A 15,171-nucleotide genomic window follows, 5' to 3' on the forward strand; every position below is an offset into this window, starting at 1 on the left:
GTTATATGCATACATTCATAACTTCATATGCCATAACGTCGAATTTGTTTAAAAAACAAAACAAACTTATAATGCTTGAACAATTGAGCCTTAATTTGGCTACTCAATGTCTATAATTTTAAATGTTTCGAATCAAATTTGATATTTGTGGTATAATATGTTTAAAAGGATGAGATACAAGAAGACAATTCAATAGAGTGTGAATTCTTGCAATGCATATTATAATTACGTATACGGCTTTTCTATAAGCGATACATGTTAAATTATTTGATAATATTCTTCCAACGTAATATAGTAACCTTAAATTATTCTTTATTTCATCATATAACTCAAATAATAAATATTCGTCATCTTTTTCTATAATAGTATGCAATATAAGCAATACATTATTGAGCTTTTTTAAAGAATGGTTACAACAATGATAAAAATTTATCTTATGATAAACATTATAATTACAAATCATATATCTTTTTAAAAATATATATTCATTAAATAAACCATTTAGAATACTTTTAAAGTTCATTTTGTACGTTATTATATAACTTTTTAATTCAATACATTTATTTAAGACAAATTTAAGCGTGTCCTTATTGGTAATATTATTTTGTATTGTTTTATTTTTTTTATTATGTTTCCCTTTTATATGGTTGTTGTTTTTATTTATATTTTTCATCAAATCCTTCTTTACTTTTATATCATTTTGCAAATTCTTTTTGCATTTTCCATCGTTGTTTTTAAACATTTTCCCTCATCACCTTTTTTATATACGCCCACTTTGCTGCCAATTGCTTTTTTATATCATTATTTTTGATTTTACTTATTTTTATACTAAATATTATTCTTTCCTTTCTCAATATATTGTTTAATATAATATCTTCATAAAATATTGTTTTCACTGGGTTTTCCTTTCACTTTTTTCACACTTTCAAATATTTATATTTAATATATTTTTTCTTTCTTTAAAATACATCTGGTTAGTAGTATGTATTTTTGTATTTTTTCATTTATTGCGGAATAATAATCTAAAGTATATTTAGTAATCTTCGTTTTCTTGTCGATTTTTTTCAAACTTCATGGAAATATACATGAGTTTAATAGGAAAAAAAGTAAATATATATATGGAAAATTAATATAATATTTAAACAAATATGCAGTGAAAATTGATTAATCAAATTATAAGTTTAATTTAACCATATATACAATACTTGCATTTATAGTGCTTTATTTTTTGTACATGCGAATATGTAAAAATTATACAACATATATGTATTTAATTCATATTTCCAATGGCGAGAATAAACCTTTTTATTTACAAAGGAAAAAGTTCATCTATTTTTGGGGGGATACACTACTAAGTTTATTTTTTCAAATAATTTATTTTTTGGATTTTAAGTTCTTCAGAAATAGTAGTGGACGACGAAAAAATTATGTTTACGTTTTCCTCCTTTAGAAAGGTAAATAAAACGAGTATATAAAATTGTGTATACATTGATTATTCCTTTAAACACATGCATATATAACACTTACACAAATAAGTACATATATATATGCGTAAGTATGCATTATTGTGTTAATACATAACTCATTTGTTTATATCCTATGTTATTTCATGTTAAACACCCCCTACGAATATCCTTTATTCTATTTATTACCTTTTTTAGCTATTGTTTGGTGTGACAGTTTCAAGCGGGGGAATAGTATTCAGCTGTTTTTATGTTTATAAAAAAAATAGGCCCTTAAATGATTATAATGTAGATGTGCCAAGTGAGAAATTTCGAATAAAAGTATTTGATGATTTAGCAAAAAATTATGATGAAAAAAATGATTTTGTTGAAAAAATTACATCTATTAGCAAATATAAAAAAAAAAACTTTCGAAAAGTTAGAGGGGTTGTATTAGAAATAGGAGCAGGGACAGGCCGAAATTTTAATTTTTTTAAAAATATAGATGCATTAGTATGTGTAGAAAAAAGTGAAAAAATGTGTGAACAGCTGAAAAAAAAAATAGAAAAAATAAACCCTCCATATCCTGTATATGTTATAAACAATGATATAAAAAATAGTTATTTTAAACCTGACACTTTTGATTCTGTAGTTTCATCTTTCTCCTTATGCTCATTAGAGCATGTTGATGAATGTTTACAACAAGTTTACGAAGTCATGAAACAGGATGGAAAATTTTTTTTAGTTGAAAGAGGTATTATTTATAATAAATTTATTAGATATATTTTAGAAAAATTTGATTTATATCCAAATAGAAAAATTCCATGGGAATATGGATACTACGAAAATCGATCTCCTTTGGATATTTTAAAAAACAATGGATTTAACATTACTTTTAAAATGATAAAAAATGCGGGAAGTATATATATCTTAATAGCTAAGAAAATAAAACGATTACCAAATAAAACGCTAAACGAAAATAACCAAATATATACAAATCAAAGCGCTGACAAAGATACACCGAAAAAAAAAGAAATTCATATTAACGAAATATTGCTAGAGAAGGATAAAGTTCCTATTTATTATATTCATACAAATGATCTTAAAAAAAATTAGTATGTAACCAATAGGGGGAATGAGATTGTCTTTGTCCATGCCCATAGACATATATATGTGTAATGAACTCATTTAAAAAATTACATTTATGAGTTATCATTACTTTTTAATAACTAAATAATCAATTTATATAATTTAAAAAAAATAAGTTAAATTTTTTATGTTTTAAAATTGGGTGTCGCCAAAAAAAATAAGCATATATGAATATATATATGCACGTGTCAAAATGACAAAACGCAAATAAAAAACATAACTATGTGCGCATTTAAGCTAAAAGACTAAATGCAATTCAAGTGTAAGTATCGTAATGAATTATATCATATTATCTACAGTAGCTTTAGTTGTCCTGTTATTTTATTGACTATTTCATCGGGAACTGCAAAACCGTAAAAAAAATATATATGCATATAGTATATTTATTCACATAGATAATAAATTCGCTTTGCTTATTTTTGTGTAAATACCTGGCTCAATAGCAATCACAGTTTCGGTGTTTGGCTCGATTTGTGTCCTTCCCTATAAAGGAAAAAGAATACAAAAGAGTGTGCACATTATATGCCTGTCTATATTTATTATTTACAAAATATTCATGTATATATGCTAATGGCATGAAGCCCCTTTAATATGAGATAAAATGTGTGCATTCGTTTTACCGCGTCGACAATAATCGAAGTAATTAGTCCATCCATTTGTGCTTTTTTTTCAATTTCATACATTTCTTCTAAACTCTATAAAATTAAACATATTTACATTTTTTTTATGCATTAAAATAAAAAATAGAATGAAATATTTAAAAATTGTATTATTACTGATATTTTAAGAACAATTTTTTTTTGGCCAGTTTTTTTCCATATATCATAATAGGTTAAAACATTTTTTGAATTTTCATTAGCTTTCAGTTTGTTATTTCTTTTTAGAATTTTCTCATAAACACCCAAGCAAGCATGACAACACTGAGAAGCTATTTTTCCTTTATTCATTTTTATGTCTAACGTAAGAGAAAAAGTTGGTTAAAAAAATTATTATGAATAAATGGAAACGTAAATTGGGGTAAATCAAAATTTAGAAATAAAACAGAGTAAACGTAGTGTATTAAAGAAGAGAAAAAAATATATAGGAGCATTTAAAAAGGATTGGCACAAAAATTGTGGGTCTTTTTTATATGCTCAAAATGATAATGAACAAAAATATTTTACCTGTTCTAACACAAAAAACCATTTTACAGTCACTGCCGTATGCATTGACGGTTTCATAAATGTCTCTTATTTTTGATGCATTTTTTTTTATTTGGCATATGTACTTAAAACATAACCCAAGTATAAATCCACACAAAAACGCTAGAACTAAAACGATAATTCCATGTCTATCATTTTCTATGTTAGTTAATTTGCCATTTATATCTGGATTCATGGGCTTTAAAAATATAAAGAATATATATAATAATAAAATATCAAAGTAACACCTAATTTATATAGATCTTATCACATTATTTCCGTCGCTGGACTATAAGTATACACATAAGAGTCTTAGGAAACAATATCCATTATATTCGGAATGTATAATGCATATCCATAAATATGTAAAATATATGGAAGTTGAAATATATTTACGAATTTTAAGCAGTTAAAGGGTTTCTTCCTTGATATACATGAATTTTACTCAGCTTATTGTATTCTTCAAAAATAAAAATAAATGAAGTATTATATATAAGCATGTTAATTTGATTATGTTTAAGCTTTGATTACTTTTTTTCAACACTTTTGTTCCAGTTAATTCTTTTACTTTCCCTTGATTCACAAATTAAAATTTAGCTACTATTTTGATATATTAATCATTTAATGAAAAAAAAATAAAAATAATACTAAAAATAAAAATACATAAAATTTGAACAAATAAAATGAGACTAAAAAAATAGGTATTGTATTTATTTTTTTGAACTCGTTACATTTATTTTGTATATCAAATAGTTATTTATAAAATAAAATTATAATCACAGCACACTAAAATATATGTACATATAATTAGTGACAATATTTCTCAAAATTTTTTTATTGTAACTTAAATTTACAACAGTAATCATTAGTAAACAATATATTTATAAAAAAATCCATATGTGTATCTTAAAACATTACTTTTTTATTTTTCATCATCTACTGTTAAACGATCTAAATTTTACAGTTTTGTCATAAATATATATTACTATATGATACACAATATATTCATACACTAAATCATATGCCTTTTCTTTTCAAAAAAAAAAAAAAAAAAAATTTTATTTCTGTAAAATAAAACAACATTTTTTTCTTCCTATTAAATGAGAAGAAAGAAATAAAAATAATAAATAAAATAGAATAAAAATTCAAGGTTCCATTATAATTAGCGTGATGTTGTTTTATGTTTTTTTATTTAAGAACAAAGCATAATAATGTAATATTGTTTTATGTTTTATATAAAAAATGTGGTTAGCTAATTATATATATATTATATAATGACTATGCCATTAACATTTTCTTTTATAGTTTGAAAGAATATATAAAACTTGTTATCATGTGAATTCAAAAAAATAAAAACGTCTAGGAAAAATGGAAAAATAGTTTATATATAGCATTAAAGGAAGATCAAAATATATCATAATTATGAATTAAGATATATCATTATATATATTTTTTTTATTGGCATATATGCATAATAATTTCGGAAACGGAAAAAAGGAGCAAAATGAAAAAAAAACATAAAAATAATGATTATTTAAATCAAAATAAAGAAACAAAAGAAAACACAAATCATTACAATGAGAAATATGAAGACGAAAGCGAAAATTCTGAAAACAAAATGAATAACAGTTTATCCCCCCTTATACATGCTCATGATAGTTTTGAATCTGAATTGAAACAAAACAATAAAAAGGAAAGGATGAAAAAAAATAAATCCAATATTGTAAAGAGAGAAACAAATGATTATCTTGATAGCGAAAATTCGTCATCATATGAAACAAACAATAGTAACAATAAAATGAGTGACCCCAAAAAAAAAGAAAAAAAATTAAAAGAAAATAAAAATTCCAATCTTAGTATTGATAATGTAACAACAGAAGATATGCTAAATTATTTTATAGATCATTATAATAATGAAATAAGTATAGAACATGATGAGCTATGCCAAATATTAACAGGTAAAAAATATTTTGATATAGAAAGATTAACAAAAAATTTAACAGATATTACTCATCAATCATTAATGATTAAAAGTATACAAAAAGAAAAAGAACAATTTTGCAAACATTGTGGTTATATATTTAATTATGATGATTATAATTATTTATTTATAAAACGCTTTAATATGTCAAAATTAAAATATGATGATAATAATCCAGCTTTATGTGAAAATACTATTAAATGTATTTATTGTGGTTACATAATAGACGATTTAGATATAAATGACAATATAAATTATAATCCAAATAATTATATCGAGCTACATTCATATAGAGAAAAATATTTATTTGATAATAATAAAAAAATGTATTGGCAAAATAAAATTGCTACTTTTGATAAAAATGTTGAATTATTTAAGGAAGGGGAAAATGCAGCTTATAATATAACCTATGAAAAATGTACAGACTGTGGTCATGATTTTCTTTATTTTGTTAATATACAAACTCGAAGTGCTGATGAAGGATCCACTATCATTTACTTTTGCCCTAATTGCAAAAAGCAAACAACTGTCAATAATTAAACTCTCTCTTCACAATTATATGCATGCGCATATTTTTTGTATTCGTTTTTATTTATTCTATATTCATTTTTTTAACTTAGTTTAATTCAATTTAATTAATTTTTTTGTATTCTTAGCTTATATCTCATTTGCACACACATAACTATTTTATTTTATGTCATAGACGTTATACAATGAATATACTTTAGAATATTTAAAAAAATAATATTCACCAATTTTGTAAAATAACATATGAACAATTTAAAACATTTCAAAAAAAAATGAAAATACAATATATATCATTTTTTTTCTCACGACAATCGTAAGCTTTATTTATATATTTCATTATTTTTCCATCCTTATATTATAATATTTGTTTTACCAATAAGCTGCATATTAATGCTAATAAAAATGTTTATGTATATATCATTAAAAAATAAAATTGATGGGAATATTAGTGTCTCATCCCAAGTAATATTTGTAACATGCGTATATCTCTTAAACACATATAACAGTTTGCTAATACATAATTTGTTGAAAATGAAAATAGAGAACAAGTTTGGATATACAAAAAAAAATAAAATAAAGTCAAAAATATACACTAAAAAAATGACAAAAAAAAAATAATAATGATAAATGGATGAAAAATGCCGAGGTATTATTAGACAACATATGTTGTATTGTATTATTTTATTGTCATATTATTTATTTTTGAATTTTTTAAATAATTTCCCCCTTTTTATTTATGTATATCTCTAGTATTTTCTTTTTTTTGTTTTTTTTGGGTTTTCTTTTTTTCTCTACTCAATTTCTTTCTGACAGTTCCACCTCTGTCCCTTCTCATTTCACATATAACTTTGTCCTTCTTTTTGTTAAATACATTTATAAAACTTTCATTAAAAAAAAAAAAACCATGGCTTTTCGAATATGTGCCAATATTTAAAGGGGGCTCATTAAAGTAAATATTATTGCAGTTTTTTGTGGAATTTATGAAGTTATTGTTTTTTAAAAACACATTCTTTATGTTGTATATCCCTTTAATATGTCTCTTTAGCATAATATGCATTTTTATATTTAATTTCTTTTTATAGATTATTGCCTCGTTTATATTTTCTCACAGTTGTATATATGCTTGGTCAATTGCCTGTTATTTGTTTTGCAATATTTTAATGCCGTAATAAATTTATATCAAAAAATGGAAACACTATAAAGGCAAACAAGTCTTAACTATCACAGTGTGGATTTAATATGATCAATTTTTTATATATCCTTCATAAAGATATATAAAAAGTAGAATATAAAAAAATATTTAAGTAATAAACATTTTTTTGCATGATCCTTTGAAATACAAATTTCATGTTTCTTTATTTTGATCTCTTCAATTTATATAACACCATTCGTTTAATCAAACCGAATAAATGTTACATCATACATAAATATATTGTGCATACTTTATTTCATTTTTTTTATCTTTTTGAAAGTATGTAAAATTGTAATCCTTTTATTATGTATGTTGCTAATACCAGAACAAAGTTCAAAATTTTAAAATATATACATTCTATTTATACTTGCTTTTTTAAATTAAAAAATTGCTATAGTTTAATTTTTTAATAAATCAAGGAACCATGTTTATACTCGATCAAATTAAAATTAAAAAAACGAAAAGCAATGATTATTTTTAATCTAAAAAAATAGTCTTTGCAATTCCAAAAAAAAAAATGTATTCTATATAAAAATAATACATACTATATATATGTTACATTTATATTTTTGTATTTATATAAATCAACTTATTATATAAATTTTGTATATATATATATGTCCTTTTAAAATTCACAGGCCTAACAATGGGGCGTTATATACTAGCGTAAATAATATATACAGTACAAAAAATATTGCATATTTAAATCAAATAAACAATGAAAAGTATTAACAATATTTTTTTCATACATATTATAATAAAGGTTTTTCTACAGCTTTAATAACGTACTTATAATTATACAATATTTTGATCATAAAATTGAAACTATATTTATTGTTTATTTTATGTAATATAAATAAATATATAATAAATGTTTTTTCATGTAAAAGTTTTTAATTTGTAATTTTAAATTATAATTTAACTTATTTTTATTGATACTAATATCGATTTAAGCCTATATAGTGTATTTTATGTATGGATGGGTTTCTGCTCATATTCATACTTTTTATACCATACTTATATAGCTGTAACATATACCATAATATTTTAAATATATTTTTATATTGATTTTTTTGGGAAATCTATATTATATGCATTATTATATATTCAAAATTTTCTATCCACATGTAGATATATATATCATTTAAATGGCGATTGTTAAAATTATTCGCCAAATCACATTATCCATTTAGATAAGTTTATTATTCATTTATAAACGAAATAGAAGGGAAGGAACACACAATTGGATGTAACAAAATAGTTGCTAGACTTATCTGCTTTGAATTTTTTTATCGTTTGTATATTTTATATAATATACATGAACAAATCAATCTGGGGAATATGGATTAATAGTAAAAAGAAAATGCCAAAATCAAAAAATAAATTAGAATATTTTTACATTCATACAATGTAAAATAAAAGAAATATATATAGTTAGGAAAGAATATATTCTGAACACTCATGCGAAAATGGAAAAAAAGACTGTTAAATTTCAAAACATAGTATACAGTAGTACAGTGTCAAGTAAGAACAAATAATATATGCATACAAAAAATTTGTTAAACATACATTTTTATAATCAAAAAGACAAACCATAAAACTCATTATTTTGTTACCTTCATAAAACAACATATTTACTTGTCTTAATTTCAGAAAGCTATTACTTATTTTTGATTTATACATATGTGAGCATGTTTAATTGCTTATATGCCAATACTAATTGTTTTATTATTGTTTTTTTTTAATTCAGGTATTTTTGTGAGCCTCATATGTACACCCCTCGATGTGGTAAAAAATTACATACAATATAATAGTAATACTAATATTGATAAAAAGTATATTGTAAAAAAAATCACAAAAAAAAATAAAGAAAAGCTTGTACAATTCAACTCCTTTTATTATCAAACTTTCAAAAATATTTATAATAAATATGGAATACAAGCTGTTTATAGAGGTAATTAAAAAAGCATATATATTTTTTATTGCCAAATAATGTTCCATATCAATGCTGAATATATATTGTTCCTTATTATGTGAATATACCCATTTTATCTTACCCTTTATTCAATCATAATACTAATATTTTTCCATATTTTTTGCCTCTTAAAATAGGACTTGTTAGTACCACAAATTTATACATAGTAAATAATACATTATTTTTTTATGTATACGAAGAATTAAAAGAACGAGGTGTTCCATATTATTTATGTGCAACTATCTCAAGATTTATCTCTATAATTGTCACATCGCCATTAGAAATATATAGAACAAATGTTCAAGCAAATGTCTGTAACAATTTTAAAGTAAGTATATTTGATATGTTTGGAGATAAAAAAAATAGAAGAATAAAAATAAATTTATATAAAGGAATAACGTCAACACTTATTAGAGATATTCCTTTTTCAGCTATATATTGGTCGATGAATGAATACTTAGTTAATTATATAAAAAGAAAAGATAAAGAATATGAAAATCGAAAAAATTATATTAAAAAATTTGTATACCCATTTATATGTGCATGCTTAAGTAGCACTATAACCACATTTATAACACACCCATTAGATATAATAAAAACAAATATGCAAGCAAGATGTATTGATATTATACATAAAAATGATTTTGATCATAGAAAAATTAAAAATTATGATCTTAATCAAAGACATAAAATGAATAGCTTTTATAGTATTTTTCAAAGTAATATATATAACAATAGATATTTATGGGATGTTAAAGTAAGTAATTACGCTCATAATAATCATAGATCTATATATTATAAATATGGGGCAGGTAAATATGGATCCAATACTTATAGTTATAAATATTATAACTATTTTAAGTTAACCAATAATTATAATTATAATGTTTTTTCTGTTGCGAAATTAATTTTAAAAAAAAATGGAATTAAAGGATTTTATATTGGCATTTGTCCAAGATTGGTTAAAATAGTACCAACATGTGCAATCCTATTTTCAACTTACCACTATTTTAATCGTTGATGTGTTTGAGAATTCTTTCCACCCACATATTTGTATACAAAAATTTGCTTATGCGCCTACTAAAATTTTTGTCTTTATTTTTTTCAAAATTTTACAAACCCTTCAAGTTTCCTTTTATATAAATTACATTGTTTTATATCACCTTAGTTTCTATTTTACCTAAATTTATTCATTTTTCGATACATTTATTTCAAATTAAATATATACATATATGTTAATATACCATAACTATAGTTTATTTGACATATATATATCTACATATGTATGTAGTGCATCCATATGTTATCTTTTATCTTTATTTTTTTTGATAATTTTTAATATTTTAAATAATTAATAAATGATATTTATTAAGCATACCATATATATCAACTAAATAAAAATTATTTTTTTTTAAATTATTTTTATAAAATAAAATGAAAAAAAATACTAAATGCGATAAAATTCAGGCACTATAAATTATGATATGCTTGTTAAAAAACTAGTAACTTATCAACTGTTTTGTTTTTTCAAATAAAATAAACGCTGCACATTTAGGGGCTTTGTTGAAATGCTTGCAGAAATACATAAACTCGTATATAATGGTATATATTGACTATTCCCTGTAAGTCTTTTTTTATATTCAAATTTTACTGAGTTTTATTTGATTTGTTTTTTTATTTTAAGCTTTATTACGAAATATAAAGCTAATAACCGTAGAAATATTTTACATTGTTGTAATAAGTTTCAATTATTTGTTTATACTTGTTTTCAATTATATATACATATGCATGCACATTTTAAAATAACACCAATTTCTATTCTCAAACAGATTCGTTGTATTTTTTTACTTTTTCTTCCACATCTCATAAACTATTTCAATATAAATAAAAATTCACAAATCGTTAATTTTACAATTGAAGAAATTTATAAATGTGTCTAAATTATATATAGGAAAAATATCAAACATATAAGACATCATATTATGTTGGTAAATAAACATTATGAATATATACAAATATGAATAACCATTTTTATATAGCCACAATATTATAAAAGCCTTATTTAATTTATTATATTGATATATGGCTTTTAAAAAGTACGTGTGCATATGTGTAAGGACGTCTTTCCATATACATCTAAGAATAAACAAAAAGTAAACGAAACACACATATCCAATATTTTCATTATATATACATATATATTAAATTTAAGCCATCCTCAAAATAGTTCATTTTTCCTCTTATATTATTATATATATTTTCTTCCATTTATCAAATTAAATATATTTGAGCAAATTTTTCATTTAAAAAAATTCAATTTCCAACATTTATATTGTTATATATTTGCATGTTCATAAAAACGATTTTATTTCTCAATATAACAGATACATCATTTTACATACATATATATATCATTTTTTCTTTCCTTTTACATTTTTTGGGGTTTCTTTCATTTGTTGATTCATTATGTTCTTTGCTTGTTTATTCATTTGTTTATTTGTTTTGTTGCTTACTTTTACTTCCTATTTTTCTTCATTTTTCTTTTTTCATTCCATAATAGACATATTTTTAAAGACGAATATATTTCGAACCATTACACATCTGCCTTATTCATACAATATACTTAACAAATAAATTTATAAACACAGATGTTATAGCGGTACAAATAGCATAGCTAGCTATACCACGATAATAAAAAATGAATATTGATCTTACAGATTCAGGATATTATCAAAATAATGCCAGTAGTGATGATATAGAAAATAAAAAAAATGATAATTGCATTGAATTAGTAAAAGAAAAAATATTTGTCTATAAATGCAATATATGTCTGCTAGTATTTACATGTGTTCATATTTTTGAGCACCATATTATAAAGGAGAATCATCGAGTTAAACAATTAGACGTATTAAAAAAAGATAAATATTTTAATTGTTTAAGATGCAAATATATATGCCTTAGTATTGTTAAAATAATAAAACATTTAGAATTATATAATCATGGGCAAAACATTTTAAAAAAAATTAAAAAAAAAATTCTATATACTGGAAAAGCTATTTGTGAATGCAAAATAAAATGCTACTCCTTATATTCACAAAATCAGGTTAATGCAGAAAATAAAGAAGCCATTAGAAATAAAAAAGAAAGTGATCTTAAATTGGGTATAAATGAAGTAAACATAAAAAGGGGGAATAAAACAAATGACGAAATAGAAAGGGATAGGAATGCTTCCTATATATATAATAAATTCGAAAGTAACACACCATCTATTAGATATATAGACCAAAAGGAATACCACAAAGATAGCACAAATAATATTCAAATTTATGATGATTTAAGTTCTTTTTTTCATAAAAATAATACCGTCAATAAATCCAAAATAAGAGATGATATATCTACGAAATTTCTAAGCAAAGACATACCTATGTATTCATTTCCCCCATTTTGTAAAAATCTATCACAAAAAAATAATACTGTTAATAGTCGAAACTCTAAAAATAATACAATGGATAGTATAATACATGATGAAGTAAGAAGAATAGGTAGTGATCCATATTCTATTAATAATAGAAATTACAATATTTGTAATGAAAAAATAGAGTCTCAAAATATAATCACAAAAGGTAATATTATTGCAAGGGGTATAAGTAGTAGCAGTAGTGAATATACAGCTGATGATGAAAATAATTTTGGTTCTATATTAATAGATACAGAAAAAATAAATGATTTTAATAATAATTGGCCAGATTTACAAAAATCGGATGATCAACGAAATAAAAAAAAAATACATAGAAAAAGTGATGATATTAGTCCTAACATACTATTAGACATATATTCAAATAACTCTGATTTTAGAAAAGCAAAAACATTTCCCCATTTTTCTTTAAATAGTTGTAATGAAAAAAAAGAACATGAAATAGATGACACATTTGAAAATAATACTATTCCATTGAGAGGAGATGCAAACATAATTTCTGATGATAATGCCAAAATTACTAAGGACAAAATTGGCGTTTTTAGACATAAAAATAATATTGATAAATATCAATGGGGTATGTTTAATTGGGAATTATATCGAAACATAGAGAAGACAAATCTTTATGAGCCTCATCAAAAAATTGAAAAAACAGATAATGAGCGGAAATATATTCCTCCTACTTTCAAAACGAGTGAAAAAGAAAATAAAATACATAAAAATTTAAATTCTGTAAAATCACCAAATGAAAAAAAACTTCTATCAATATTTATTCCTGATTTAGTAAGCAATATACTTGGAAAAAATGATGAAGAAAAACAAAATGAAACAAATTCATATTTTTCAAATATTTCAAAAAATGTAACATATTATGATGTATTAAATACGAAAAACCCCCAAAATAAAAAAGATTCTTTTAACAAACTAGCTAATATTAATAATTCAGATTTACACACACAAAATAATGAATACAAAATTAAAGGCAGGAATGATGATATTTACAATAACCAAAATGAGAAGGTGAAAGAAAATATTACAAGTCAGACCAACAAGATTAGAGAGCATTTATCAGAAAATTATAACAAACATGAAGATAATCATACAATATTTCCAAATATAAACCCTGAACATTTTTCAAAGATTCAATACTGTGACATGGTATTGAATGATAATGATAATACACATAGTAAAATACCAAACTATGACGATATCGAAAGCAACAAATCTGGAAACGATTTTATTTGCAAAAAAATTAATAAAATATATGATAATTTGTCATGTTATGAGACGTTTCAAAATGAATTACCAATGAATATGCACTATGGGGATGAGAGTTTGAACTTCTCACCTCAATTCAACCAAGCCACAGAAATGGAAGAATATAAACACATAAATATGCGAAATAAACAGCAAATGAAGAATGACATTGATAGAGGCAAAAATAATAGTGTATTCTACAGGGATAACGACAATAATCCCACTTCTATAACTAATGCGGGAGTAAAAAGCGACGAATTATTAAATATTTATCACAGTTTAAATGCAAACAAAATAAATGATACAGAATATAAATTAAAAAATAAAACAAAACGCTCTAGAGAATCCAATATAAATGATTTTTCTTTCTTAGAATGCACAAATAAAGATGATCAAAATAAAATAAATAGTAACACATTTTGGGAGTTTATAAACTACTACAGTAATAATAATATTCACGATGGGCAAGATAATAAAAGGGACATAAATTTTTTTAAACAAACTGAAGATGATAGTTGGGATACATTTACAAATAATAGGAAAGACAGCAACGAAGTTTCGTATAATGATGATACAATACCTGATTGGATAGCCAAAGAAGTAAATAGTAATAATAGTGATGGAACATTTGACGAGCAACACCAATGGAAACAGCAAACAAATTATAATAATATTTATGCAAAGGATGGAAAGAAATGCACACATATTTTCAATCCTAAGGATGATGAAGAAATTTCATGGGATAGTAGTGATAAAAAAATAAATCATCATATTGATTATGGGCACTGGATTAATGCTAACGAGAAGGATAGATTCGGAATGGAAAATAAAAACGATTAATACTTATAATAGAAATAGATGAAATAAAAAAATACAACTCTTTAGCATTTACAAAAATCAAGATAATTTAAATATACATTCTGTTTTTAACTCAATTTGAAGATATAGTACGACCCCCTCAACCAGATACAAATGGCTTTGTGCATACTCA

The 15,171-nt window shown here is 23.0% G+C and overlaps 7 protein-coding genes across 7 annotated transcripts; 4 read left to right on the forward strand and 3 right to left on the reverse strand.

Moving 5' to 3' along the window:
• Positions 1-118: 118 nt before the first annotated feature.
• On the reverse strand, positions 119-742 carry PCHAS_1005500 (conserved Plasmodium protein, unknown function; the record flags this gene model as incomplete). The annotated part of the gene is made up of 1 exon (XM_016798264.1): positions 119-742. The coding sequence occupies one exon, from the start codon at positions 740-742 to the stop codon at positions 119-121; it is 624 nt and encodes a 207-aa protein (XP_016655497.1).
• Positions 743-1,427: 685 nt separating this feature from the next.
• PCHAS_1005600 (methyltransferase, putative) lies at positions 1,428-2,558 on the forward strand (the record flags this gene model as incomplete). The annotated part of the gene is made up of 2 exons (XM_016798265.1): positions 1,428-1,454; positions 1,662-2,558. The coding sequence occupies 2 exons, from the start codon at positions 1,428-1,430 to the stop codon at positions 2,556-2,558; spliced, it is 924 nt and encodes a 307-aa protein (XP_016655498.1).
• Positions 2,559-2,884: 326 nt separating this feature from the next.
• On the reverse strand, positions 2,885-3,968 carry PCHAS_1005700 (peptidyl-tRNA hydrolase 2, putative; the record flags this gene model as incomplete). Its single annotated transcript, XM_016798266.1, has 5 exons — positions 2,885-2,934; positions 3,023-3,074; positions 3,212-3,286; positions 3,368-3,546; positions 3,755-3,968. 5 exons carry the CDS (start codon positions 3,966-3,968, stop codon positions 2,885-2,887), a joined length of 570 nt encoding a protein of 189 aa, XP_016655499.1.
• A 1,308-nt stretch (positions 3,969-5,276) lies between these two features.
• PCHAS_1005800 (transcription factor, putative) lies at positions 5,277-6,293 on the forward strand (the record flags this gene model as incomplete). The annotated part of the gene is made up of 1 exon (XM_729180.2): positions 5,277-6,293. The coding sequence occupies one exon, from the start codon at positions 5,277-5,279 to the stop codon at positions 6,291-6,293; it is 1,017 nt and encodes a 338-aa protein (XP_734273.2).
• A 718-nt stretch (positions 6,294-7,011) lies between these two features.
• On the reverse strand, positions 7,012-7,338 carry PCHAS_1005900 (conserved Plasmodium protein, unknown function; the record flags this gene model as incomplete). Its single annotated transcript, XM_016798267.1, has 1 exon — positions 7,012-7,338. One exon carries the CDS (start codon positions 7,336-7,338, stop codon positions 7,012-7,014), a length of 327 nt encoding a protein of 108 aa, XP_016655500.1.
• Positions 7,339-8,942: 1,604 nt separating this feature from the next.
• PCHAS_1006000 (mitochondrial carrier protein, putative) lies at positions 8,943-10,469 on the forward strand (the record flags this gene model as incomplete). Its single annotated transcript, XM_016798268.1, has 3 exons — positions 8,943-8,997; positions 9,224-9,427; positions 9,586-10,469. The coding sequence occupies 3 exons, from the start codon at positions 8,943-8,945 to the stop codon at positions 10,467-10,469; spliced, it is 1,143 nt and encodes a 380-aa protein (XP_016655501.1).
• A 1,677-nt stretch (positions 10,470-12,146) lies between these two features.
• Positions 12,147-15,020, forward strand: PCHAS_1006100 (conserved Plasmodium protein, unknown function; the record flags this gene model as incomplete). The annotated part of the gene is made up of 1 exon (XM_016798270.1): positions 12,147-15,020. One exon carries the CDS (start codon positions 12,147-12,149, stop codon positions 15,018-15,020), a length of 2,874 nt encoding a protein of 957 aa, XP_016655502.1.
• Between the last annotated feature and the right edge of the window lie 151 nt (positions 15,021-15,171).

This window comes from Plasmodium chabaudi, assembly GCF_900002335.3.
Source record: "Plasmodium chabaudi chabaudi strain AS genome assembly, chromosome: 10".
Lineage (NCBI taxonomy): Eukaryota > Apicomplexa > Aconoidasida > Haemosporida > Plasmodiidae > Plasmodium > Plasmodium chabaudi.